General features: G+C 39.4%; 1 protein-coding gene across 1 annotated transcript; it reads right to left on the reverse strand.

Moving 5' to 3' along the window:
* Positions 1-24299, reverse strand: VPS36 (vacuolar protein sorting 36 homolog). The gene is made up of 14 exons (XM_084617892.1): positions 24018-24299; positions 23100-23168; positions 17095-17165; positions 15542-15656; positions 14858-14947; positions 12807-12893; positions 9253-9285; positions 9058-9135; positions 8363-8497; positions 7191-7256; positions 6481-6545; positions 5460-5544; positions 2503-2579; positions 1-2423 (listed from the first exon to the last, which is right to left on the reverse strand). Exons 1-14 carry the CDS (start codon positions 24111-24113, stop codon positions 2330-2332), a joined length of 1161 nt encoding a protein of 386 aa, XP_084474018.1. The 5' UTR covers positions 24114-24299; the 3' UTR covers positions 1-2329.
* Positions 24300-25571: the final 1272 nt, after the last annotated feature.

Consider the following 25571-nt stretch of genomic DNA (forward strand, 5'->3'; position numbering starts at 1 on the left):
TTAAGAAAATCAGTTTATTTTTATTACTTTGTGGCAACGATTTTCTAATATATACAATTAAATTCTAAACGAGCCACATAATTTAACCCATGAAGTTTTCTCTCCCTATACAAAGAGAAAGGACTTATCTTGAAAAAAGGCCAAGGAAGTACCATAAGGCTAAAGCTAAGATGTATGTTGTACCGTTATTGCTCAACTGAGACAAACTAAGGGCTCTATGTGGGTTATTCCTGAGTAGGGGAATGGAAGCTAGGAGTGTAAATTTGGTATTTTCTTTTTACACTTGCATCATGACTGTGGAGAGGAAAAGCTGCCCCCTTATAAAGAAGGTTTCAGCCACCTAAACCAGTGGATCTTTCCCTAACATTCATGATTCTCCAGCAACACACAGACAGCAAGAACATCCACTTTAGGTGTCCTCTCTGCTTCTCAGTTCAACTCTTTGAGAGTACATTGTCCAGAGTAATTTGTACAGATCTGTCCCATTGTTTACTTGGAGGAGGTGAAAAAACAGAGAATGTGGAGGAGTTCAACTGGCCCCTCCGTCCCCACCCATAAATCTGGATCCCTACAAAGCTGCTGCAGAGAGAGTACAGAGCATTAAGAATATCCTGGTGCCAGTGCTTCCCCGTGTAATTCCTTTCCCTGCCTGATCAATGAGTTTTGGCTCCCCTCCACTTGAGGAAATGCAAGAACAGTGCCCTAAGAGAGCACGGCATGAAAGCTAACTAGGGAGATGCACTAGGGGACAGCATGTCTTTGCTCCAAATGAGCATCCTACAAGATCCTGCAATGAAGGCATGGGAGAGGAACACAAACAAATTTAAAGCAGAAGTACATGGGAAAACAAACAGGTAAACAGTAACTTTTCAAACCTCTATCAAAAACATGAGCGTGGGTAGGCCCTTCAACCTTGACCAAACTGTGGTGATATTGTAAGATTTCTAGAAATATTTTCAGACAATTAAAAGAACCTCTCTATTTCCTTTCTTTTAGCTTCCATCTGATTATTATTGCCATATCTTTAATTCAAAGCTACATCAATGTGGTCTTCATCCAAACTTTGAACTGAATTCTGCAATAATATATCATAATTGGTCATGTGGGCCTTTGACATCCACTTACCATCATCTATGTAACTTTAGCTCTTCTAAAACATATAACTAATATACAAGTCTACAGGAGTGACAGAAAATTATGGCTGTGTAATTGAATTCTGTAAATCCACAGCTTAGGTAAAACCAAAGGATTTACACCTCTTGACTGGTAAACGTGTGTGTTTTTTTGTTCCTCCTTTTAATATTAAAGCACTGGTTTCTGCAGACTAAGGATATGCAAGTTAACCAACCGTCTCTCCAAGACAGACACATGGTACGCAGCTTTGATCAATGACGTTTCTTTAGAAGTGCAAAAGGAAAAACAGCTCATTATGCTGCTGGACAGGATGTAGTGACAGAATAATTGATTTCCCTCAACACTATCTAAAGGAGCGGGCAAAAGCACACACAAACAGCAACATAATGAAGCTTTTTGGGGGAGGGAGAGCAAAGAAACGAGGAACTCTGCACTCACAATACTTCTTGTTTGTCTATTTAGCATTAGACATGACACATTAAACACTATGTTTTCCAGATTTTCATAACATAGGTTAGTTTCTATTTATATCTATAAAGAATTCCCTGGGCTTCGACTCCCAGAATTTGGGAACCTCACTAGGAAAAATTTTTATAGTTCCTGGGAAAAGGGAGCATTCAATATTGCTTTGTTCCTCAGACCTCAACATGCATAAACCATGTCACATTTCTCATCCCTATGGATATATGTCTCTGATCTGAACTCACAGACACACAAAATATACTGAAGTTGGAGAGTACAGAGAGGAAGCTTGCTTTGGAATGTACACACTTCTATTTCCTTGTTATCATCTGTAGGCAGTAAATGACAATGTTCTATGTACTGTTTGCCTCTGCAAACAGACCACAAAGGATATTTCCTCCACTTTAACTCTTGTGAAATCATCTCACTTCTCCTGAAGTGAAAAGTTAAACCGACTATAGAGTAAAACTTACGCTGACTATATATGTCAGCTTGCCAATTTGAGATCAGATGATTCTGACTCCATGATTCCTGTTACTTTCTGTAATATTCCTCTCCATTCCATATAAAACCACTCAGCATTTGAAATAGCTGAAAAAGCTTTTTCATCACAATATTCACCACTGTCTTGATTAACAAAGCAAAATCTTAAAATCTGTAATTTGAAGGGCTCCCCCTTCTGCTCTCTTGTGTTCAACCATTACATGATAAACATGCATGAACTACAATATCGTTAACTTTGTGTCATAAATAAGTTTGGATAGAATCTCAAGCCTTCCACTGAATCATCTCTGCAAAGATGGCCCATCTTTTCAGCTAGAAGCAGCCTGAAGAAAGAGAAAGAACTCTTGTAATATTTGGTAAGGGCAATATGATAATCAAGGAGTTATTAAAAATTATATTTACCTCTCTTTGGCTAAAAGAACAGACATCCCCACAAGCTTGGCAAACTCTTCAGCTGTAAGAGAACCCTTTTCAGATACCTATCAAAGAGAAAAGCATGGCATTAAAATAGTGTTGATCTTTTCCTTTCTATTACAGGATGAAAGAATTTTCTCCATTCTTTTAGTTCAGTCTCAGTTCAGAGGGTTAACTGTTACAAATTGGTAACAAATCCCTAGTGAAGACTACTGCTTTATCTGCATTTTTGTTTAAAAAAAAAAAAAAAGCAATTTTTGTCCAATACACTATGTAGTGTTTCAGAAGTGTGCTAAGTATGAAAAAGGAAGCATGCAGAAAAGGACAGGAACTAGTCAAACAAATGAAACCGTGTGTCTCTTTTGTGTGTGTGTGTGTATGTGTACGTGTAAAGATAACTTGTGAGAAGTGGGTGGGAAAAAAAATTGCCCATAAATAGCAATATACTTGTGCAATCAATAGTTATACAGCACAGTCATACTTAGTCTTCCCTAAGTGATTTTGTCAACAATGAAGTTTGGAAAAGGAAATGAAAGGCACCAAAGTTGGAGGGTCTTCAGTTTAGAAACTGAAGTCACCCAGGAGGAGAGTACGGAATTGTGGTTAATTAATTAAAAAAGGCCACTGTCCCAGTACTAACTTGTGAAAACCAGCATTCACTAGGTCTCAGGACTTTGGCAGGCCCAGGAGAAGCCATGTTTTCATGCAAATGAATTGTTCTTATATTTCTCCATTATTGCAGGTTCAAGCAGCCTTCCGACCCAGGCATACATGCCTTCTCCTGCAGCCCTCATAATTTGAGGGATTTATTCTGCATTATTCACTGCAATTTCTAATTATGTTGGAGTTATCCTATACAGAATCTCAGATTAAAGTAGGCCCTATACTCAGATGTGGTAAAGCTAAACCATTGAAACCTAGGGGTGAAACACAGAGCATACTGAGTAAACTGCACAATTTAATATGACCCATGGGTCGTAATAATTTTCCTTCCCAAGTCCCAAGTGACTTCAGCTTCTATGTTGATGACCCCTTTGATTCTCCTACCTCACCTGCCACTCAAACCATTCCACTCCCCTATTTCAATCCCCACACTGGCTTCCTCTCATCTTCCCTCAAAAACACAATCTTACTGTATCTGGGAGACTATACACAAGTGAGCTCTTAACTAGTCTCCAATCTCATTTCTTCCTCCTTTCCCCCTTATCCCTGTTTTTTCCACTCAAACCTCAGTCCTGTTCCCTTTGTAACCCACTCGTGTCTTCTTCAACGCCTATATCCCTGGAGCTTTCTTTTCTTGGAAGACACCCATCTTTCTTAATTCAAGTCCATTCCTTACAGCATATTTTTCTATGAAGCCTAGTGTTATGTCAAAAATCTGCACCACTTCATGATAAATCCACCTTCTCCACTGTGTGTCTGACCTTATTTATAATGTCCATGTGTCTGTTTAAAGCTGCCTGAGGAAGGGAATGTGTTTTTTTTACAATGCTGAGCACACTTGCTGAAGACAACAAATTAATACACCATCACCATAAAATTGACAAAAAAACAAAAGGAAAACCAATGAGTCTATTTTCTTGAAAGAAATGCAGAAAATTAACAAAAATGCATGAAATGTCCTAAAAGATAAATCAGAATTTAAATATTTCAATTTTAATAACAAAGGTGTTATTTGCGTTATAGCTATGGCATTTGTTTTGAGACCGTATTTGATGTTTTAAAGTATCCCTTTTAATGAAGGAACATTGTTCTGCACATATGGTTTTATATACATTATTCTGAGGAGTCCATTTCCAGTCTCAAGAGCAAAGGTGCATCTGCTAGCACTAAATGTTCTCATTTGACAGGACTTTTTGGAAACACCGATATGTAGCCTTCTCAGCTTGTGAAAATTAAGAGTGTGTGCTATGTTCTATAACGTGCAAGGGAAACACAGCAGATGATGTGGCAGTAACAGCATTTCACATATCAAAATGTATCACAGATATTAAGGTCAGAAGGGACCATTATGATCATCTAGTCTGACCTCCTGCACAATGCAGGCCACAGAATCTCACCCACCCACTCCTGCGAAAAATCAGAACCAGTATCGGCTGACTATGTTGTGCAGGTTCTACTACCCCTTTTTAATGGATCAAGACTACCTCTACGCAGTACCCTCTAACACAGGTAGTCTCCTCAAAGTAACAAACTCAATGTAAAATATGTATGGCACATACTATGTTCCGTTAACGTATAAATGCAAAAACAAGCCCACATTCTATACCTACATTTAATATCTGCTTTCAAATATACTTTCAATCAAACCACACAACGTCTGAAGCCCAATTTACTTACCGGTAGTTAATGTATGAGCCAACTACCATGACACCAAATAAACTCTTCCTACTATGCAAAAGATTTGAGGAAGGACTTTAAGGTAATGAAGTCTTACAAGAGCTCTAAGAGAGATTTATTCCTTGAGGAATGAACAGTGACCTAGAGCAGGTCTACATTACAGCGCTACATCAGTGCAGCACGTCTGGTGTAGACACACTCTGCCAATGGGAGAGCACTCTCCTGTCGGCATAATTACTCCACCTTGGTGAGAAGCGGAAACTATATTAGTGTTAAAGCATCTCCTGCCAACATAGTGCCAGTGTGGACAGCACAAGACTTGCACTGCCTGGCTGGGGGGGGGGGGGCGGGCTTTTTCACATCCCTAAGTGATGTAAGTTAGAGCAACTTAAGTGGTAGTGTAGACCTGCCCTAAGATTAATGTGTGTACAGCTCTCTAAAGATTAAAAATGCTATTTAAGTACAAAATATTGTTTTAGGATTTTGGAAGTGGAAAATTTTGTATTTCAAAAGCTCAAAAGGAAATCCTGTACCTCAAGTTTTACACCTAATGTGTCTAAGTTTTCCTAGCAGACAGATTACTGGAGGAAATGAAGTTCACATACTGTCTCTAAAGCAGAAGCCACCATTTCCTCTTCATTGTGGGACTGGAGCTCAATCACCATTACACCGCTGTCAAATAGACGAAGCCTAAAAATCAAAGGGAAAAGACCAAAAAAACTCAAATCTGCAAATATCAACAACGGAAAAATGTGTGTATTTAGCAGTCTCTTAGTTTCACACATCTAAATGTGATAACATGTCAACGAATCCATTGTAATAACTAAAAGAAAAAAATTGGAAGAGCAAAACTGAACATAAAAATCAACTGCTGAATCTTCACAAACAAAAACAGAAGAATAATTAACTGAACAAGGTGAACAAATGTATTAACGATGCACCAAAGTGGCTTTATTTTCACATCCTGAAAATATACGTTTGGCAAATAAAACCCCGGCAACTTAAATTCAGCCACATTTGTATTTTTTAGTGATCACATAATTTAGTTTTGGATGAAACGGAAGTAAATTTTGTTCATGCTGAATAACAATGGTGCACATATGTATTTGTTAGCGTTATCAATTGCACCTGAAGAAAGACCATGTGAATCGATTTCTGTAGGTCACATCTGTGGAAAGGAAGGATGGTCCAGTAGGTAAGGTGCAACCATGGGACATAAGAAACCTGGGTTCAATTCCCTCCTCATTACCTGTGTGACCTTGGGCAAATAACTTAGCTTCTCAATGCCTCAGTTCCTCATTCCTAAATTGGGGGTAATCCTATCTCAAAGGGGTGGTAGGAGGATAAATACATATTAAAGAGTGATAGGTGCTCACAAAATACAGCAAGGGGGTCCTTTTAAGTTGGATCAATAGACAAGTGATGTTTATGAACGTAAAGAAAATTACATAGGAAACTGAATTAATACTGACCTCTTAGAAGATTAAGTAACACACAGAAATAGGTTCACATTTTACATTAAAATGGATTTTGGAAGGTAAGGCATTTCACAAACTGTGTCTGTATAAGGGAATCAAGGGTCCACAGTTGAAAATTTATTTAGAAATACACGTGAAGGACTCTTACCTTAGGGGTAATTTCAGTGCCACTAGCATCTTACAAGCATTTACTAAATCTTCTGGAGAGAGCAACTATTTAAAAATAAGAACATATTTACTCACATTTTACACGTTAAATACACGGTATCACACACACACACTCAAAGAAGACAGACAACTATAGATGAAAAAAATAACAGAACAAGCAATGACGTAGTACACGATTGCATTTACGCCTTTCATCTCCCCCCCATGTCTTGCAGCCTTCTCTCACCCTCTTACTCCATTTTCTGCTCTCTTCCTATTCTTCCCTACATTACTCCTGTTCATGACTTGTCTCTTCAGGTAATTTATTTGATTACTGTCGTCCCCGTCCCCCCCGCTTCTTTTATTATTTCTGTGTCTGTCCCTCATGTTACTTTCCCTGTGTGAGGAGGGACTCCCCCTTTTTGTATGTTTCATTTTCTTATGCTAGCTGTCATCCTCCTTTACTGGTACTACAGGAAAGGCACATCAGAATGACATACTATGGAAGATGGCCAAAGATTGAATATTAGCAGAAAGATGGAGAACCGTCCCCCCCAAAAGCTCCATTTTCCATTACAAGAACAGCAATACATCCATCATTTTAAGAAGCTGGACTGCATGTGGTGGACAGTTAAAGATTTGTTTGACATTTCTTTCAAGTTCCTTCTCAAGCAGATTTAGTCAAAGAATACCACAAAATCAGTCTCTTACCTCCAATCCCCGAGCTCGGTTTACCAGACAATATACCTCTGTAAGTGACATTATTCCCCCTCGTTCCTGTGGAAACATGAAGCCAATAAGTGAAATAGTATTAACCTAGAACACAGAGCACACTATTTTGCATATAATAAAACATTTGGATGGATGAAAGTTTTAATCACCACGTGACATGTTAAAACAGAGAAGATAAACTATCAGCTTGATTTAAAAACATACACAGACAAGATCAATGATATCTAAATTATAAGTCAGTGTTCAAACTGTAATTTTCTTTAATAATTTCAAATTGCAGAATACCAATTATAAAATTCAAGAATTGTGGATTATTTGAAGGTTAAAATACATGTTAAAGTACATGGAATTTCATTATATTAAATCTTTTAACCAATTTATCAAGCTTCTGTTTTTCGAACTCACAGGGTTATAATGTAAGACAAAAAATCTAAGAGATAGTACAGTATGTGAGTTTCACATACATATTGAATGTGCATATCCTTTTTCAAATAGACAAGTTTCAGATAAATTAAAAACTGAAATTTTATTGAATTAAATAGAAAAATTGATAATAAAATCTCTATAGTAGCCTGTATTATAGCAGTGATATATATTAAGTTTACATTGAAACGGTTATTTTTAAGTTTCAGAGTTAACAATACATTGTTCTTAATGGAGCTGCTCATACTTTTGAGTCACAGAAGACAACTCTTAATTGGTTTATGCACTATTCATTTATTCAAAGTTAGTATTGCAACCATATAGATCAGAAACATATTTTTTAAAATAATAGCTTAGATTCAGAAGCACAATTCTGTGGCAAGGGGTGAATTCTGTAGCCACAGTATTTTCAAGGCCCTGCGGCGGGGAAAAGACGACTACTAATTGAGACCTATGAAAGAACTATCACACAAACTCTGTTACGTGGAAGATGAGAAATCATTATTACAAATAAAAATTCCCATAATTCCTTTTAGATATTTCTGCTGAGAAAGAGAATAAATGTTATTCAAAGGCAAAATGATGACTCCTCTAAAAGCTGAATTTAAGGTTGCATTATTGAAATCTTAGATCTTGAAAAGAGACACATTGTCAAGGTCCATGATACTGAAATGCACTGCATTAAAAACTCATCAAGATGCACAAAAAGAGCATCTCAGGGGCTTTACCTCTAGTGGTGCCTGTAGTATTCCAGCTAGTTGTTTTGCCAGTTGCATATGGTAATGTGTGCCAGATCCATACGTTTCCCTGGTAACTGGGTTAGCTATACCCATGCTCAACAGATAAGATTTAAACCTGATAGTCTACATAAAAAAGAAAAGCAAGTTGTATCAGTTATTTCACAGTTCTATTTTTTTTAAAAAAAACTTTTACACTTTTGTTTTTATAGTAGACTTCAACGCATTTTGGGAGATTTGAAAATACACAATGCCAACTATTGGGCAGAATATAAATTTATCAAAATGGTGACAAGCTCTACACAAGTCTTCAGAAATTTGTAAGGGACACTGAAATCTCCAAAAGAAAAAAACAGAAAATTGTCGTCTTCTCCTAGTTAATGGAGCGAGCATTTCGGACCCCTTTTAAAGCAAACTAAGTGGGGAAGAGACGTGCACATCCTGTAATCACTTCATACTAGTTATTTTTGAAACAAGGTCTCAGATGGACTGACTGTCTTCTCTTTCCACTGCTCAGATGTATTGTATAAAGAAAGCTTTTCATTAAATAAAAGTCAAGAAACAACAGGACATTAGTAAAATATTATTTATGTACATTATGAATATTATCACAATAGCTGTTTAAGTTTACACAGTGAAATGACAAAAAAGCATTTTGTGAAAATCTAGAAAGAAAGCATATTTACCTCATCTTCTGTGATGTCACCTTGTTTTTCTTTAATTTTGTTAGCTATTGACTTGGATAACTCCACCATTTCCTTAGCCTACCAAAACACACACAAATATGTCAGCTTTCAGCAGTGTATTCAGACATTTTGGTTAAAAGTTAGGAAATTGGTATAAATTTAGATAGATGTGCTGGTAAATGTCACATCCCATACCTTTTCCATTAACTTGCTGAGATCTTCAAAAGCCTAAAATGAAAAACTGACATTATAATATAGTCTGCCTAAAGAAATTAAATGATTTAATGAAGTAATTTTTCCAATGATCTTCCCAAACTCCAAGAATTCTGAATATTAGGGCACCTAATGCTTTAGACCAGCATGTTATCATTTCAAAGTGTTTATAGAGTTATAAATTCATGCTCTGGTTTACAAACAGGCATTTTTCCTTCCCAGAGAGCTTATAATTAAAATCAGACAAGACAAGGACAACAGAAAGTATACAGGAAAGTAAAACAATCCTTTGGTTTCCTGCATGGAAGACACATACTAATTTCTACTTAATACTGATTTACAAAATGTAAATAACAGAGCTCAGAGCTAAAGTACTGAGAGTTGAATTAAATTAAATTCATCAAGTTTACCCCTTCTTCCTAAAAACGTTAGGTGTATTTTTTTATTTACTCTCTCTCACACTCACACACACCCCCACCCCTAATTTTGGCCAGTGGAGAGCCCATAGTACAACTGTGGAAATGCTCATAGTGACATCACAATTCTGCTTTTATCAGTAGGCGTTGCTAAAATAGCAGGCAAGATCACAGTTCATTTGGAAATAACAAGGGAGATGGATTGCTAGGTTCGTTTCACACCACTCTTAATTGAGAAAACAAAGCTTTGAAAATTATTTGCAGGCAAAATTTACGCATCTAAATACTTGATTCTCAGAAGCAATTAGGTACGTAGACGTCTAACTGAACTAAATTCTGCTAACACAAAACAAGATCCCAATTAAGGCTTGTTTGAAATCAGGCTTATGAAATGCATTATTAGATAAAAGGCACCCTGTGATAAAATCTGTACTTGCTAGATCTGATAAAACCAGGGGGAAATTAAAATATTTCTATAAAGTATCAGATTTTTTACTACAATGAACTTTTATGGAACTTTTCTACAAAAACCATGTAAAAATTTGGATTTCCATCACAGGACAAATTATTTATTTTCAGGATTTTTAAAATACAAGTTACTTTAATAAAGGTGTGAAGTTCTCAAATATAAAATTGCTATATGGAGCACATAACACCAGATAAGCCTTTCATTTTTTTCATATTTTATTTAAAGAATAAAAAACAAACAAATGCTTTCAGTGTGTTAACAAGTAAGCAGATTTACAATTACCTCCCAGCAGCATAAAAATAATCATACACATGAAAAAAGTGAATTTAGCCTGTCAATATATCAATGCCACAGAAAGGCACTTTTACTGTCTCAAGGACAAACCCTCATCCCTCCTTCAAAATCCTCTCTAATAAATGGCTTTTGCGATATGTCCAGGTGGTCATTAATTTGGATTATTTTGGACCAAGTGTGTGTGTGTGAATGCATGTGGGGAGTCCCAGAACCCTAGAACCATCAGCGTTAGATCCGTGAGGGCAGCACCTCCCTTTTATAAAGAGGGCAACTCAGCTAGAACACCACTACAGACCACAAATGTAGCCAGCCTATGGTCCCAACGATTTAATAGTCTAATCTGAAGGTAACAAAAGCATGGCTTCCATTTAATGTAAAGATCTACACAGTAGACTTTTGCTAATCCTGAAGACCTGAAGAAGAGTTCTGCGTTTCGCTCAAAAGCTTGTCTTTTTCACCAAAAGAAGTTGGTACAATAAAATATATTACCTCACCCAGCTTGTCTCTTCTAGTCCACATAGTCAAATGACAATCACTCCCCATACATCTTGGCAAAAATTTAATATGGAGTGTTAAAGAAATTATAATATATTCCCATAAAATAATGAATTACCATTGTCAGATCACAGATGTTTGTGATACAGTGTCTTTTCTTTTAAAAATATTTGTTGACTTACTTGCTAATTTGCCAAATTCAGTACATTCGTAATGTGTCTCCCAGGCACTAGCATGAATTAAGGAGCTTCTACGTATTGAATTTTAATATCAACAAACAAAAAATTTTTATATCCAGGCTTTTACTAGTTTAACTCCAATCTCAACAACATGCATGAAAACATCACCCATTAAAAAAAAAATCCTTGACTTAGCTAAATAAATAGCATGTTGTGTATAGTTCCTCCTCTGACCAATTCACTCAGGGCAGGCCTGGAAACAAAGGGGAATGTGCACACACCTAACAGGAACTTCCTCAGATAAACAAAAGGCTAAAGAACTGGATTCTTATCAGCGGGGAACAGCAGATGCAGGAAACCTTTTCGTGGAACCCAGGGCACCACTTTTGAAATTAAGTCATTTATAACATTTAAAGCTGGGGGAAGGCAGGATTTCACAAATCACGTTTTTCCTTTGCTCATACAACTCACACAAATGGATTTCTTTTACTCTCTGACAAAGTCAGTGAGGAAAAAATAACCAGACAATACCTTTTGAACTATATACACAAGTAACTTCATTCATTACCTTCTTCATAAATGGGGGGGAGGGGGCAGACCAAACAACTAAAAGAAAAAACAAAACCCAACCACCCTTTAATGCTAGTAATAACTGAAAGATCACAGTAAAAGTGTTCACAAAGCAGGTACAAATTTCCTGTAAACTGGATCCGTGAGGTCTTTTTTTATTTTGCTATGTTGTGATACAAACAGTTGCCATATGAATGAATTTGTTATAGTTAATTTATGAAGACTTCGTGATGTTTCAAATCCATCTCTATTACTGTGACAAAACCAGTATAATCTTTTCTGTGATGAATATTTGCAGTCTCGGGATGGCTCCATTATATATAGAGCTAAAGCAGTGTTTCCCAACTACTGGTCTGTGGACCAGTGCCAGTCCCTGAGATCTCCCTGATACAGTTGAGGAAGGCAGCAAGCCAGCCCCTGTATCAAAAAGGTTGAGAAACACTGGTCAAAAGGCTTTTAAGGAGAGGAAAAGAATGAGGTGGACAGGGGAGGAATAAGCTTCTCTTGTACATGTAATATCTCAAATTCAACTATGGGACTGTTTGTGGGAAAAGCAGTTGTTTTCTCTTTGGAAAATATTTTTGCAGAAATTACTGTGACATCTGATTATTGAACACTTTGCCATGCATAATTATAAACAAATTAAAATTTAAAAATATGAATTTCTGTTAGATAAATTTACTGTATAGTAATTATTTACATATATAAAACCCCTTTGAACAATATACCTGGTAAATGAATATCTAATCTTCATCTGATCCATAATTAGACCTGCTAAGACAATAGTCTTGTTGGACTGGTCCCTTTCTGTAGAAGGCTCTTTGTTTTGCTTCCCCCCCTGAAAGGCCATTGAACTTTGCCTTTCAACTGCATTGAAATCCATAAACATACAAAGCATTTGGCACCAATGAATGTGCCTCTTGAAATGGAGCATTTAAATGAAATATTCTTAAACACCTGGGATAAGCCAGTTAAAGACATAACTGTAAATTACACACGTGTAATCTTTTCAGAGTTTTAAAACTTTCTACTGATGAAACAGTACACGGCTACATCTAGAAGAAAGTCTGAAGGAATGCAGGTGGCTGACCTTGAAACTTGAGCAGTATTTACCTCAGAAATGTTTTTGTCAGTCTCTTTTCTCTTCTCTTCTAATTTCCTCTCAATACCTACAATTCCTACAGCCCTTATTCTTCCTGCCTGCAAAATAAAATAGTTTAAAGAAAAGAAAAGGAAGCAAATGTTAAGAGTTCTCTCACCCACCTCCCTATGAAAGAGCTTATATTTACAACACAGGAAAACGTCCCACAAAGAACTAAGTAAAATGTAATGATTGTTAATGATCTGCAATACATCTAATTTCCTGAAAAACATTCCTTAAGTCAAGATCATAGTTTATCTACAATAACTTTCTACAAATAAGAAAAATACACCGAATACAGATTTGCTGCAGAATACTACAGGAAAAACACGTTATTTAAATTGTTAGTATAATGATGTATAACACAGCATCTCATGTAGGATACAGAGACAGTAGAGATAAGCTGGGATGCACAAACTGATGCTTCCCTAGTTTAACTGGAGCAAGCCTAGAGGTAGAGCATTTTCAGTGAGGATCCTGGATTTAGGAAGTTGTTCTCCCCATTGCTCCATCACAGTCTGAATAGGTTTCTCTGAGGGGAGATTTAGAAGGGTACGAGATTGGACATTCACCCCATTTATTGATAGTGCGTCATACAGATAATATGTGACACATACATGCAACATATGGGTTGACATCCTTTTACTAAATTGGAGAGTCATGTTAAATTTATCAGCCTCTTCCTGGTCTAGCCTCCAGATCTCTAACTCCACCCTCATTCTCCTAATCCTCCCTATTGATTTTGACACTCAATAGTACTTTCCATAAAATCTTGAAAAAGAACAGGAGTACTTGTGGCACTCCTGTTCTTTTTGCGCATACAGACTAACACAGCTGCTACTCTGAAACCTTAAAATCTTGCAAATCCTTGAGTTGCCATCCTCTCCTGGTTCTCTCACCATCTCTCTGCTCATTCTTTTAGATTCTCCAACTCTCTGTGTCCCAGAAGTCGCAGTCCTTGATCCCCTCCTCTTCTTGGTCTACACCTTTTCTTTAGGCGATCTCATCTGTGCACGTGGCTTCTACTACCACCTTTACATAGACATGAGCAAATCTACCTTTCCATTCCTGACCTATTTCCATCCAATCCTGTATTTCAGCCAGTCTCAACAGCTTCTCATAGATGTCTCATGGGCAACTTAACATTGCCAAACTGAACTCTCTCTGTCCCCTCCTATTCTCTGTCACCATTGACAACAGCACCACCCTCCCTACTGTAACTCATTAATATGATGGCTGTATCCAAAATGTCACCAGCAGTTTCCAAATACAGATGATGATGATGATATTCCCAAAGAGTTTATGATCTCAAAATACAGAAATAGATGAAAGAAAGCAATCTTGAAGATATTCCCAATAATCAAAACTGTTCATTTAAATCATAGCTACTCACACATATGACACACACAGACTCCAAGCAACTATATTAAAGCAATGTAAAGAGTCTAGAACCCACAAAACCAAGAAAGTATAAAATTAAGGCTGAAACTCCATCCTTCATCTTCCTTGTGTGTCTCATATTGTAGAAGTTTCTACACAGAATATGATTATTTTACATCAGAATTTCAATACCTACACATTATTAGAAGACTACAAATGGCACATCAAACCAAACACCATACTCACTCATAAATTAGAATTTCCTCGCTTTTGTGCCATTCTGAGAATACCATTAACTCTATTTTGAATGTATTTAACTATGTAACCTAACGGCAGGTTCCCAATTGTGTCTGAGTTCTTCTCAGATACAGTGAGGACACCCAGCTGCTCAGACCCAGTACAAGGGGGAACTGCAAGAGAACAGCTCTAGTTTATGCCAGTGGAGAAGCAGCCATGGTGGAGTTCAACTCTGCCATGCCCCCTTTCTGACCTCAGAATGCCAGGGGTGGGGAGGAGCTGATGTGGGCGATGGCTATGCTGGCAGCACAAAATGGACACAATAGACTGGAGATCTAAACCTAAGCATTCAAATATGAAGAGAAGTCTAACATAAAGAAGAGAGTATCAAGAATGTAGTAAGTACCTGTGGACCCCTGTTAATTTGAACGGTCTGAAAAACAGGCATGTTCTCCCATCTCCTCTGTGTCATTTCTTCTGACAACCGCCTATAGAACTGCATATGTTTAAAAAAAAAAAAAAAAGGCAATCCAAGTTTTGTAGAATATTTAACATCTCAGAGATCAACAAAATGAATTCCACTAAATATCAAATGCCATAACAACGTCACATTTATACTGGACTTTTCCTTTTTTTAGGATTAAAAAAAAGTTACAGACCATGCAATCATATACATTTCAATGGTAGCTGTAACAATTGTGACTTAAACATGCATGATTACATATCTCCATTCTAAACACATTCAGACAGTCATAACTTTCCAAAACTTTCACTTAAAGAGACTGAAATTTCCATCCTCAGTATCTGTCCAAAAGTGATAAAAAAAACTGAGCAATCCAGTTATTACTGATACCATTACCATGAGATTACGTTAATCCAGCCATGTGGATGGAATTGCAATGGAGCAATCCCATTCGTTTAGTTTGGGTTAATGCTAGTGGGTGGTGATGGTTTATTGATTGACAAGGCCTCCTACACACACAGTTCCACAGCAAATACTGCAAGATGAATAGTATCACTAATACAGGGAGAGCAGAAATATTTGTGACAAAACATTTAACCTATTTGGTTGCACTGTATGTACACATACCTCAATCTGACCATGTTCTTTGAAAGAAAGTTTGATGTAGGAATATTTGCTGCTCTGGAATGGGCCAGGCTCTTTGTTTGAAGGAGCTGGATGAAGATGAACCACTATTTTGGCACTAAGGAAAGGTGTAGGGAGAGAAGAAGGAGGGGAGAAAAAGATATATCCCTAATTTATAAAATAATATTTCTTAATCGTGCGAGTCAGGTTTAAAAGCTTAATCTAGTTCTATATTAACTGATGGTTATTTTACATTCAGAACATTTCAGATAATCCTTCAGGATTTTAATAAGAGTCAAGTACATTAAACAACACATTAATAATAATATATTTTTATATTATATTATTTTATCGCTATACTAGAATTTTCATAATAAAAATACTGTAACCCCTAAAAAATATAAAACCTCACTAATAATAAAACACATGTACAATCAACTCTCAGAAGATGATCTAGCATAAATATTAGAAAATTAAACAAAGATTCTTGAAAAAAAAAATTGAACTACAAACTGTCAAGCTGTACTTTTGATTAAGGCTTCCCACCTGCAATATAACCCCAAAAGGCTCTACAGTAACTCACAGCTGCTGCCAAAACACACTACCTTTCTCATGGAAACAAAAAGGTCTCAATATTATGTTTAAACTATCTCACCATGTGTGCCAGCCGAAGATTTTGCATATGAACTCATCCAAAACCAACATCCTAGGCTAACGTATGCATGAAAGCAACATGGTCTAGAATGAAGCCCAACAGCAAAACAACTCATGAAAGAGCACGGTTTCAGCAAATATAATAGCCCCATCTCATTTCATCACAATAATTCTATTATTCTTATCCAGCTTTAATAATATATCTATTTTGTTATTACTCTTATTTAGTCACCTCCTCTAGCACCAGATCTCGCAAGCCCCAGTGTATGGTTCTACCAAATGGGATAATTGTTTCAGCCTGTAGGCTGAAACAATTTGATCTGCTTATAACATCCAGGATACAGACATAAGCAGATGTAGACCAGGCACACTTCTTCATAAAAGCTTTATTTTTCCTTCGGTGTTAACGTCTCTCTTGTTGAACACATATCATACTGCTCTAATTATCTGTCAAGTGAGAGGGTCCCAGTTATTGGTCTTTCCTTCAGAATCAGGTTAGATGATGGTGTAAGTTACATCTGCTGAGAACTGAGCAGTATGCTCCTCTCCTGGGTTCCTACTCCCAACCAGCCTTGCAGAGCAAGAGACCTGGTCTGAGACCTAAATTTGAACACTAACCTATCACCATGGCACTGCTGATTAAGTGAGATAAACCCAATTATTCATTGCTACGAGCGGAAGACTGAATCACAAACTTAACCACTGATTACAGGGCAATTATTTAGCAAATCAAGTCACACACATACAATTTTTCATAACGACCCTCTCCCCCATTTGATCCTTGTATCTGAATCAGGACATCTGGGTTACATTCCTGGGCTCTACCAGACTTCTTGTGTGATTTTGAGCATGGCACATAACCTATGTGCCTAAGCTTCCAAAGTGAAAGACACACACCTTACCTTTTTCCTATGCCAGCTGCCTGCTCTTCAATGAAGACAATCTGAGAAAGAGGGATAGCAATGCAGCATTCCTAGAATAAGCAACACAGAATAACAACTAGAAATTAAAAACTATTTTCTTGAATGGCTTGTAAAATAAATAAATAAATTTTCATACTCTTTTAATCACTAAAAAAGTCAACAGTGCTAATATTTGTAGGAGGTTCTCCCACAAGCCATTTCATATAGAAGATGACGCTGGTTGCAATAGAAAATTATCCTTACGTTACTATTTAAAAAGGACTTTAAACTGAAAACTAAAAAGTGAACATGAAGGTATAAATTGTTAGATAATCAGACAAGGAAGGGACTTAGGACTGACACAATGTCCTTAACTCAGCCACTGGATGTCTAGGCACTTTAGGTGGTGTACAAATTTATTATTATTTGTAAAGTGGTCAGAAAGAATTAGATGCTTCACATACAGGTAAGTCAAGGACCCCACTACAGAGATCTTAAACACTGGCAAAGACAATGACAAAAGGTAACAATTGCTTCTTGTAGATATCCCATTTTTTAAGTTCCTAAGTCCAAAAACAGGTGAACTGACTCGAAGCATAAAGGTATCCTTGCAGGCTATGTAAGATGTTCTGCTAAAGAAGCAAAAGGAGGCGATACAGACAGACAGCTGGGTTAAGAGTGCAGTAGGTGTCTGAGATCACAGAATTTATTTGTATTTATTTTCTAATGCCCAACATTCTCATTGACACCAGTTTAGAACTACACATCTATGCATCAAACTAGGAAGAATTCAGTATTTTGGAAATCACAGCATTTTCCCGTACTGACCAAATACATATGGTACGTGACTGTACAGCAGCTATAAAACGGCTGCTGCTATTTGTCACAGTTTTGTTTTCACAGAAGATGCAATACCTAAAAATAATTATCGGTGGGGCTATTACAAAAGTAGCCTGACATTTCCCATTTTGAGACCCTGTTTTCTGATGCTTATAACTTTGCCAAACTTCAACCATTTGGGCTGAAGTTTCCTGTGCTGTCTCCCTCAGGTTGAATTACTTTGGAAAATTTCAGGCAAAACTGTTTGGTTGTTTCCTAGAGCAAGGATATGGAAAAAATACATTGTTTTGCCCATGTTAAAAAATTCTAGAACTTTTTCTTTAAACAGCTCTAGCACCCCTATGTTGTGGAGCAGGGACCTGAAATTTGGGTCGGAGATATTCTGTTTGCCATCCTTGTGAAAATCCACCCACACTTGGTCAAGTTACAAGCTTTTGAAAAAAATCGCAGTTTGCAGATGCTCAGTAGAGACTGGAAAAATAGTATGTGATCATATATTTAAAGACTATCATAATGCATACTCACAAGGGGGCCAAATTAAGATTGCACAGGCAACCTTAATTCTGGCATTCCTAACTGAGTGCTTGACTTTGTAGCCTTAATAATGTTCTTTTGACCTAGTTATTTTGTGGGCAATACCTGTATAAATTGTTCTTTTATAAGTAACATTACTTTGATACCATGTGAAAAAGAAACAGAGACAGGGCATGAACAGAACTCAGGACTTCATCAGGTCTGTTTAACTTCTGTTTCTTTTGTCAGCATTTTGACTAGTTTTAGGAAGATTTGCTGCTCCATCCCCCATTGTTCTCATGCTTTTTAAGGTGAGAAAAGGAAATGGGAAAGAAAATTATGGCATAAGACCCCATCCTTAGTAGTACGCTGCTCTCAGGGACATTTCAAGGCTGTGACCCAAAGCCCAGCAAACTTGTATGGTTTACAACAGAACTCTAGTCACAACTCCAAAATAAGACTTTTTTTTTTTTTTTTGGGTAGCCTCAGAATTTGTTGTTATCCTGTCTTCTAGGGCTTTGTTAAAGAAGATGCTTCCAGTGACAATGGGCTTTTGGGACAGGGATTTCCATCATAATGCTTGTTTGATTTTGATCTTTATGGGTTGTGGATTTCTACCTACTTGAATAATGGGGGATCAGTCTCAAGGATAACAGTTTCTAGTACACATCCTCAGATTCTCTCTTGCTTTGTATGCTGAGGAAGAGGATAAATCTTAACAGCACTGAAAAAAGGCAGGGATGGGTGAGTATTGATAGTAGACAAGCGGAATGTGGCGGCACAAGCCACCTTATACTGTACCTAGTTTGTTTCCATTACAAATCACTATGGTTTAAGTGACAAAATATGGATTCTCTTCCAGCTCATGCATATTTAACACAATTGTTAACTAAGGCTCTATATATTATTTTGAGAACACCAACAAAAATTATGTTTAAGTCTTAGATGCAATCTACCAATTTTTTTCAGAAGATATCCATGTACAGAACGATGGTTTTCATAGCTAACCCGACTATTGGTATGTAAAAAGATATTCCTGGTCTGAAAAACAGACCTCAAATTAAGACAACATGGATGTATATTAGACTGTTTTCTTTGCCACCACCAATCTTAATACATTGGAAAAACAGGTCTCTGCCTTGAGAAACAGAATGGGACGTAGGGATCTAAAGGGTGAACCAGTCAGCATTAGGCTTACCATTAACCAGACCTTAACTGTTAACCCCTGTGGCCGGCTGGTGGCGCCAGGCCAAATGATTGGAGCGGCCCCGACCGCACCAGGCAGGCAGGCCAGCTGGACCCTGGCCACAGCTGCGCCGGGCAGGTGGGACCCCAACCCCATCCGCGAGCAGCAGGCCAAGCCGCCGGGATCCCAGCCCCAGCCGCCCTGCGCCAGCCCACCAGGGCAACCTCAGTTAACAGTTAAGCGGTTAAACAATATAATTTTAATCATTTAAACAGATAAATTTTTAACTGATATTTACATCCCTACTAGGACGCTGCCCTTTATCAGATTGCATCTCTAGAGAAAGCATTCACGCACTTTAAAATAAATAGTACCAGGGAGACTTATGTGAAAACACACGGAAACCTCTCATGGGATTATAACTAGGGATCTACAATTGAAGTGTAACACTACCATGTTTGTAACACTACCATGTTTGTTGGAAGGACTTTCATATGCTGAAATTTAATCTCTAATTAGTATTCTGCCTTTATGTCATGTAGTTAGCTAGTGAACAGAAGCAGCAAATGGGAATTTTGCAAGGGAGTTCTCCAGGTGAAGGAGGAGAGACTACGGGAAAGTCTACACTTAAAATGCTGCATCAGCACAGCTGCTTTGCCACTTTAGTGCTTTAATAAAGACACTCTACCCCAATGGGAGAGAGTTCTCCTGTTGGCATAGTTAATCCATCTCCCCAGGAGGCAGGAGCTATGTCGATGGGAGATGCTCTCCCACCGACACAGTGCTGTCTACACCATGGCTGGGTCAGATAACTACGTTGCTTGGGATGTGGATTTTTCATACCTCTGTGCAACATAATTCTACCAATATAAGTCTGTAGTGTAGACCAGACCTGTGTGACCGTTGGGGTGAATATGTTTGCTATGTGCTTGCTTGATTAAAGATTATTGTCTGGTCCACACTAGAAAATTCACATCCCTGAGTGACATAGTTATGCTGACCTAAGAACCTATGTAGACACTGTTAGATCGACAGAAGAATTCCATCAACCTAGCTATGACCTCTAAGGTAGGTAGAATACCTCCACCAAACTGGAAAATCGCTCCCATCACTGTAGGTAGTGTCTACACTGAAGCACAACAGCAGCGCAACTGTGCTACTGTAGCATTTTAAGTGTAGGAAAGCCCTACAGTGTGGTCTGTTGTGGGACCTGTGTACTGAGCCAAGCGGCCTGCAAATCTAGGTTGAGAGCTCACTAGCAAGGCTCTAACCTGCTATGCTTTGATCCCTAATCCCTCAACAAGGGGGCGGGACTACCACAGGGAGAACAGGGGTTTAAAAAGCCAGCTCCGAAGTGACATGGGGAGTTTCATGAGGGAGTTTAGAGAGGGAGTGAAAGAGGCAGATACACTAAACTTAGGCCAATAACTTCCCTCCACAACAAAAAACAAAAGAAAACAAAAACCCCACGAGAGTAAAAATAAAACAGGCACAAGTCTGGCGAGAGAGTGGGGGCTATCCAGTTAACTGCACTGAATGCAGCATCTACAATTACCTGCCTTGTAGGCAGGTGGTATATGTGTGCATTTGGTGCAAGCAACTCATGACCCTCAGAGAGACTATATAGGCTCTTGAGGCCAGAGTGGCTGAACTGCAGGAGCAAAGAGAGAGAGACAGGTACAGACAAGACTTTCAGAGACACTGGTCCCACCCCCAGTTTGACAGCCTCTGTGCTGTTAAGCAGGATGAGAGTCTCAGGGAAGGAGAACATTAAGCTGGAGCAGAGGGAAACAATCCCATAATTGGAACCCTCCTTCCAGATGATGTCATGGTATCCTCTCGCAAGGAGAAAACTCCTCTTGGGGAGGGGACCCTCATTATTAGGGAGAGACAGGTAATAGTAACAGGGGATTTGATTATTAGAAATACAGATAATTGGGTTTGTGATAAATGGGAGAAGCCCATAGTGACTTGCTTGCTAGGTGTGGAGGTTGTGGATCTCAAGAGTCATCCAGACAGACTTATGTGCAGTGCTGGGGAAGAGCCAGTGGTCTGATACATGGAGGTACCAGTGACATAGGGAAAGGTAGGAGAAAGGTTCTGGAGGCCAAATTTAGGCTCCTAGGTAACAGATTGAAGTCCAGGACCTCCATGGTAGCATTCTCTGAAATGCTTCCAGTTCCACATGCAGGACTAGGAAGACAGGCAGAGTCTTCCTAGAGTTACAAGAGTAACTTGTTCCTAGAGTTCCAAGAGTTACAAAAGGATCTCACTAAACTGGGTGACAAAATGGCAGATGATAATCAATGTTGATAAGTGCAAAGTAATGCATGTTGGAAAAAATAAACCCAGCTATACATACTAAATGATAGGGTCTAAATTAGGTGTTACCAGTCAAGAAACAGTTCTTAAGAGTCATTATGGACAGTTCCCTGAAAACATCTGCTCAATGTGCAGCAACAGTAAAAAAAAAATCCTAACAGAACGTTAGGAACCATTAGGAAAGGGATAGATAAGAAAAAATATCATAATAGCACTATATAAATCTATGATATGCCCATACCTTGAATTCTGCATGCAGTTTTGGTTGCCTCATCTCAAAAAAGATATATTAGAGTTGGAAAAGATGCAGAGAAGGGCAACAAAAATGATTAAGCTTCCATATCAGGAGAGATTAAAAAGATTCAGAGATGACTAAGGGGATATGATAGAGGTCTATAAAATCATGAATGGTATGGAGAAAGAGAGTAAAGAAGTGTTATTTAGTCCTTTACATAACAAAAGAACCAGGTGTCACCGGATGAAATTAACAGGCAACAGGTTTAAAACAAACATAAGGAAGTACTTGTTCACACAAGGCACAGTCAACCTGTGGAATGCCATGGGATGCTGTGAAGGCCAAAAGTATTACTACGTTCAAAAAAGCATTAAATAAGTTCATGGAGGATAAGCCATGGTTATTAACCATAATGGTCAGGGACGCAACCCCATGCTCCAGGTGTCCCTAACCGTCCTACTGCCAGAAGCTAGGATTGGATGACTCAAAATTGCCCTATTCTGTTCATTCCATCTGAAGCATCTGGCACTGGCCAATGTTAAAGACAGGATACTGGGCTAAATGGACCATTGGTCTGACCCACTATGGATGTTTTTATACGGGTTCTCTTTTTTTTTTTGTCTTTTCTGTGTTGTTTTTGGGTCTGTGTGAATGGTTGGGGGAAGAGGGAAAAAGGAATGAGTTACTCAGTGGGCTATGAACATGTTGATAAATTATCTTAAAATTTCCAACCCCAGTTGATCAGACTATATTACCTCTTCATGTTGTGAGCATAAGGCACTTACACAGTGAGGAAAAAGTTTAGTCACATAAAAATTAGTTCTTTCTCGCACAGTCGCATCATTAAAAGTTATTGGTTTATTACGGAATGTATAGTCAACCCACGTACAAAAAAGATGGGGTACTTACATGATTTTTCAGATCTCTCCAGATCAGTCGGTGTGTGCTAAGCAGCAATACCCCCGTATCAAACTTTACCTTGACCAAAAAAAACAGATACTAAGTTAACCACAAATTTAACAAACAAGCTGGGTAAACATTGATTTTTGAAGCATTATATGTTGTCATAATATAGCACCCTAATTAATCAAATATTTTGAGAACACCCTGTTTTTGCTGCTAACACAAGCCAGCCAAGCTGATGAAGCCACAAAAAGAATTATTACCGGCGGATAACACTGATATGGACAAGCTTCCTTTTCAGCTGTATAAACTTTCCCCCAGGAAACCCGGCAGGGCCCTCCCTTCCCGAGGGTACCAACGCCCGAGAACAGCAGGCCGTTTCTAACAAGGCGATTGGCGTTTCAGGTTTTGCCCCGCTGGGAGTGCAGACATGCAGCATGCTAGACAGAGGACGGACGTGGGGTCCCTTCCTGCCCTACACTGCTGTGATTAGGGAAAGGAGTTAAAAACTAAAGCAGCACGTTGGGTGTCCAGTGCGAACCCCTCCCTGACCCACCAGGCGGTTCCATTTCTTCTCGGCTAAAGGAAGAGGCTGTTTGTTCCTGGCCTACCACAAAGCAACCCTCGCATCAAAAACACCCGGCAGGACCTAGCTTCCTGCCGGTACCGCCAGCTCCATCCACCGGACACCGAGCCAGCTCCCGCCGCTGGGGAGGGGGGGCAGCCCGGCCGGCCGGCAGAGAGAGAGGAGCACTGCGGCGGCCAGGGCTGGCTCAGGGCTCCGTGGCCGGGGCACTCAGCAGCGGGGGGCTCCTGGGCGGGGTGCCCCGGCTGCCCCTGCCCAGGGTACCGGTGGTGATCTCTGGGCCAGGGCGGGTGTTAGGCCCCGACCGCCGCTAGGCCCGAGCCGGGCGCTCCCTTTACCTTCTCCTCCCCGTCGTAAAGCCGCAGCCCGCGCTGCTGGATCACCAGGGTCTCGTTGATCTCCAGCAGGCCGCTGGCCCACGCGAACCGGTCCATGGCGGCGCCTCCGAGCGGCCGGGAACCCCGCGCCGCCGCCGGCTCCCCGCCCCTCTAGTCCGGCTGCAGCTTCCTCCGGAGTCCCAACCCCGCGCGCTGCGCCCTCTGCTGGCCGCCGGCCTCGGCCCCGGGTGCGGGGTGACTGTGAGCGCCGCCCCCGGGAGCGCCGGGCAGCGGGGAGACCGCGGGAGGGATGGGCCCGGGAGCCAGGCCAGGCCCCGCAGCTGGACAGGCACTTCCCCCGCGCTTGAGAGAGGCTGGGTGCCACAGTACCTCTGTGGGTCTGAATGTGCCCAGAACTCAGGCACTTGGGATCCAGAGTCCTGCCTCAATGTCTAGCCCCAGCTGTAGCTATTAAAGATTGGGCCAAACCAGCCACCCGGAGCCAGAATCTGATACCCCCTAAAGAAGTTCAGACCCAGATCCAAATTATTCAGCTTGGGAACATGCTCCATAAAGGGCTGAACCCGCTGGTGGAGCCCCCCCTCACTGTATAGAAGTCAACCTACAAATCCAAACTTAGCTGCTGGTGAATGGAATGGACCAACCCTTGGAGCAGCTGCTGAATACCAAACTCTGGGGAAGATCAAACCTAGGTCCAGTTCTATTTTATGAGAAAATTATATGTATGGGTAGTAATATGAATAATATATAAGGAATTAAGGCCAGCAGGTCATGATGAGTAGTAGGGCATAGGTGGGGAGCATAAAAGGGTATTTTTTCACAGACAGCAGTTCATATTGCCCATTTCATCTTTAAAGCATTTTACAATAAATAAATATGATCCAACTGTACATTGTGATCTGTATATGCATACTACTGTGCCTATATACAACACTAGGAAAGACAATGGGGTTGCATGTGGGCACAGCAGTTGCAGAATTGGAGCCTATCAGGTAAACATTCCAACAAAATATGGCCCTGATCCTGCAAACACTTATGCACATGCTTAACTTTACTCCTGTGACTACTCAGGGTAGTAAAATTAAGCCCATGTGTAGGTGTTCGCATTGGGGCCTCTCATTCCAATCCAATCCCCAGTGTAAAAGTGTCCACAACACACACAGCAAAATAAATTGGTACAGTGTGAATGGTCCCTTTTAAAGGGAAATGGGGCCAGCCCCCTCTCTGCCATAATTTGTTAGAATGAACATCTGGATCTCCTCATAAAAGAGCTCAGCAGATGGAGTGGAACTACAGGGAATGGGTATGCAGACTTAGTCCTGTGGAAGGTGTTTGAGATTTGCTTACTCAGCAAATTAGTCTATCTAACAAATCTTTATGGTAAGGCAAACTACTCAGAAAGTAGAAATCAGTTATGCACAAATGGAAAATCATCTGGACAATCTCATCAAAGTTGCCTCCAGCACTGGACAATACAGCTTCAACCTCCCTTTGTTACACAAACTTATTTACAACTTTTTTCTTATACATTGTATGTGTCTCCCATTTCCATGT

This window comes from Lepidochelys olivacea (genome assembly GCF_965140295.1).
Source record: "Lepidochelys olivacea isolate rLepOli2 genome assembly, chromosome: 1".
In the NCBI taxonomy this organism is placed as follows: Eukaryota; Metazoa; Chordata; order Testudines; family Cheloniidae; genus Lepidochelys; species Lepidochelys olivacea.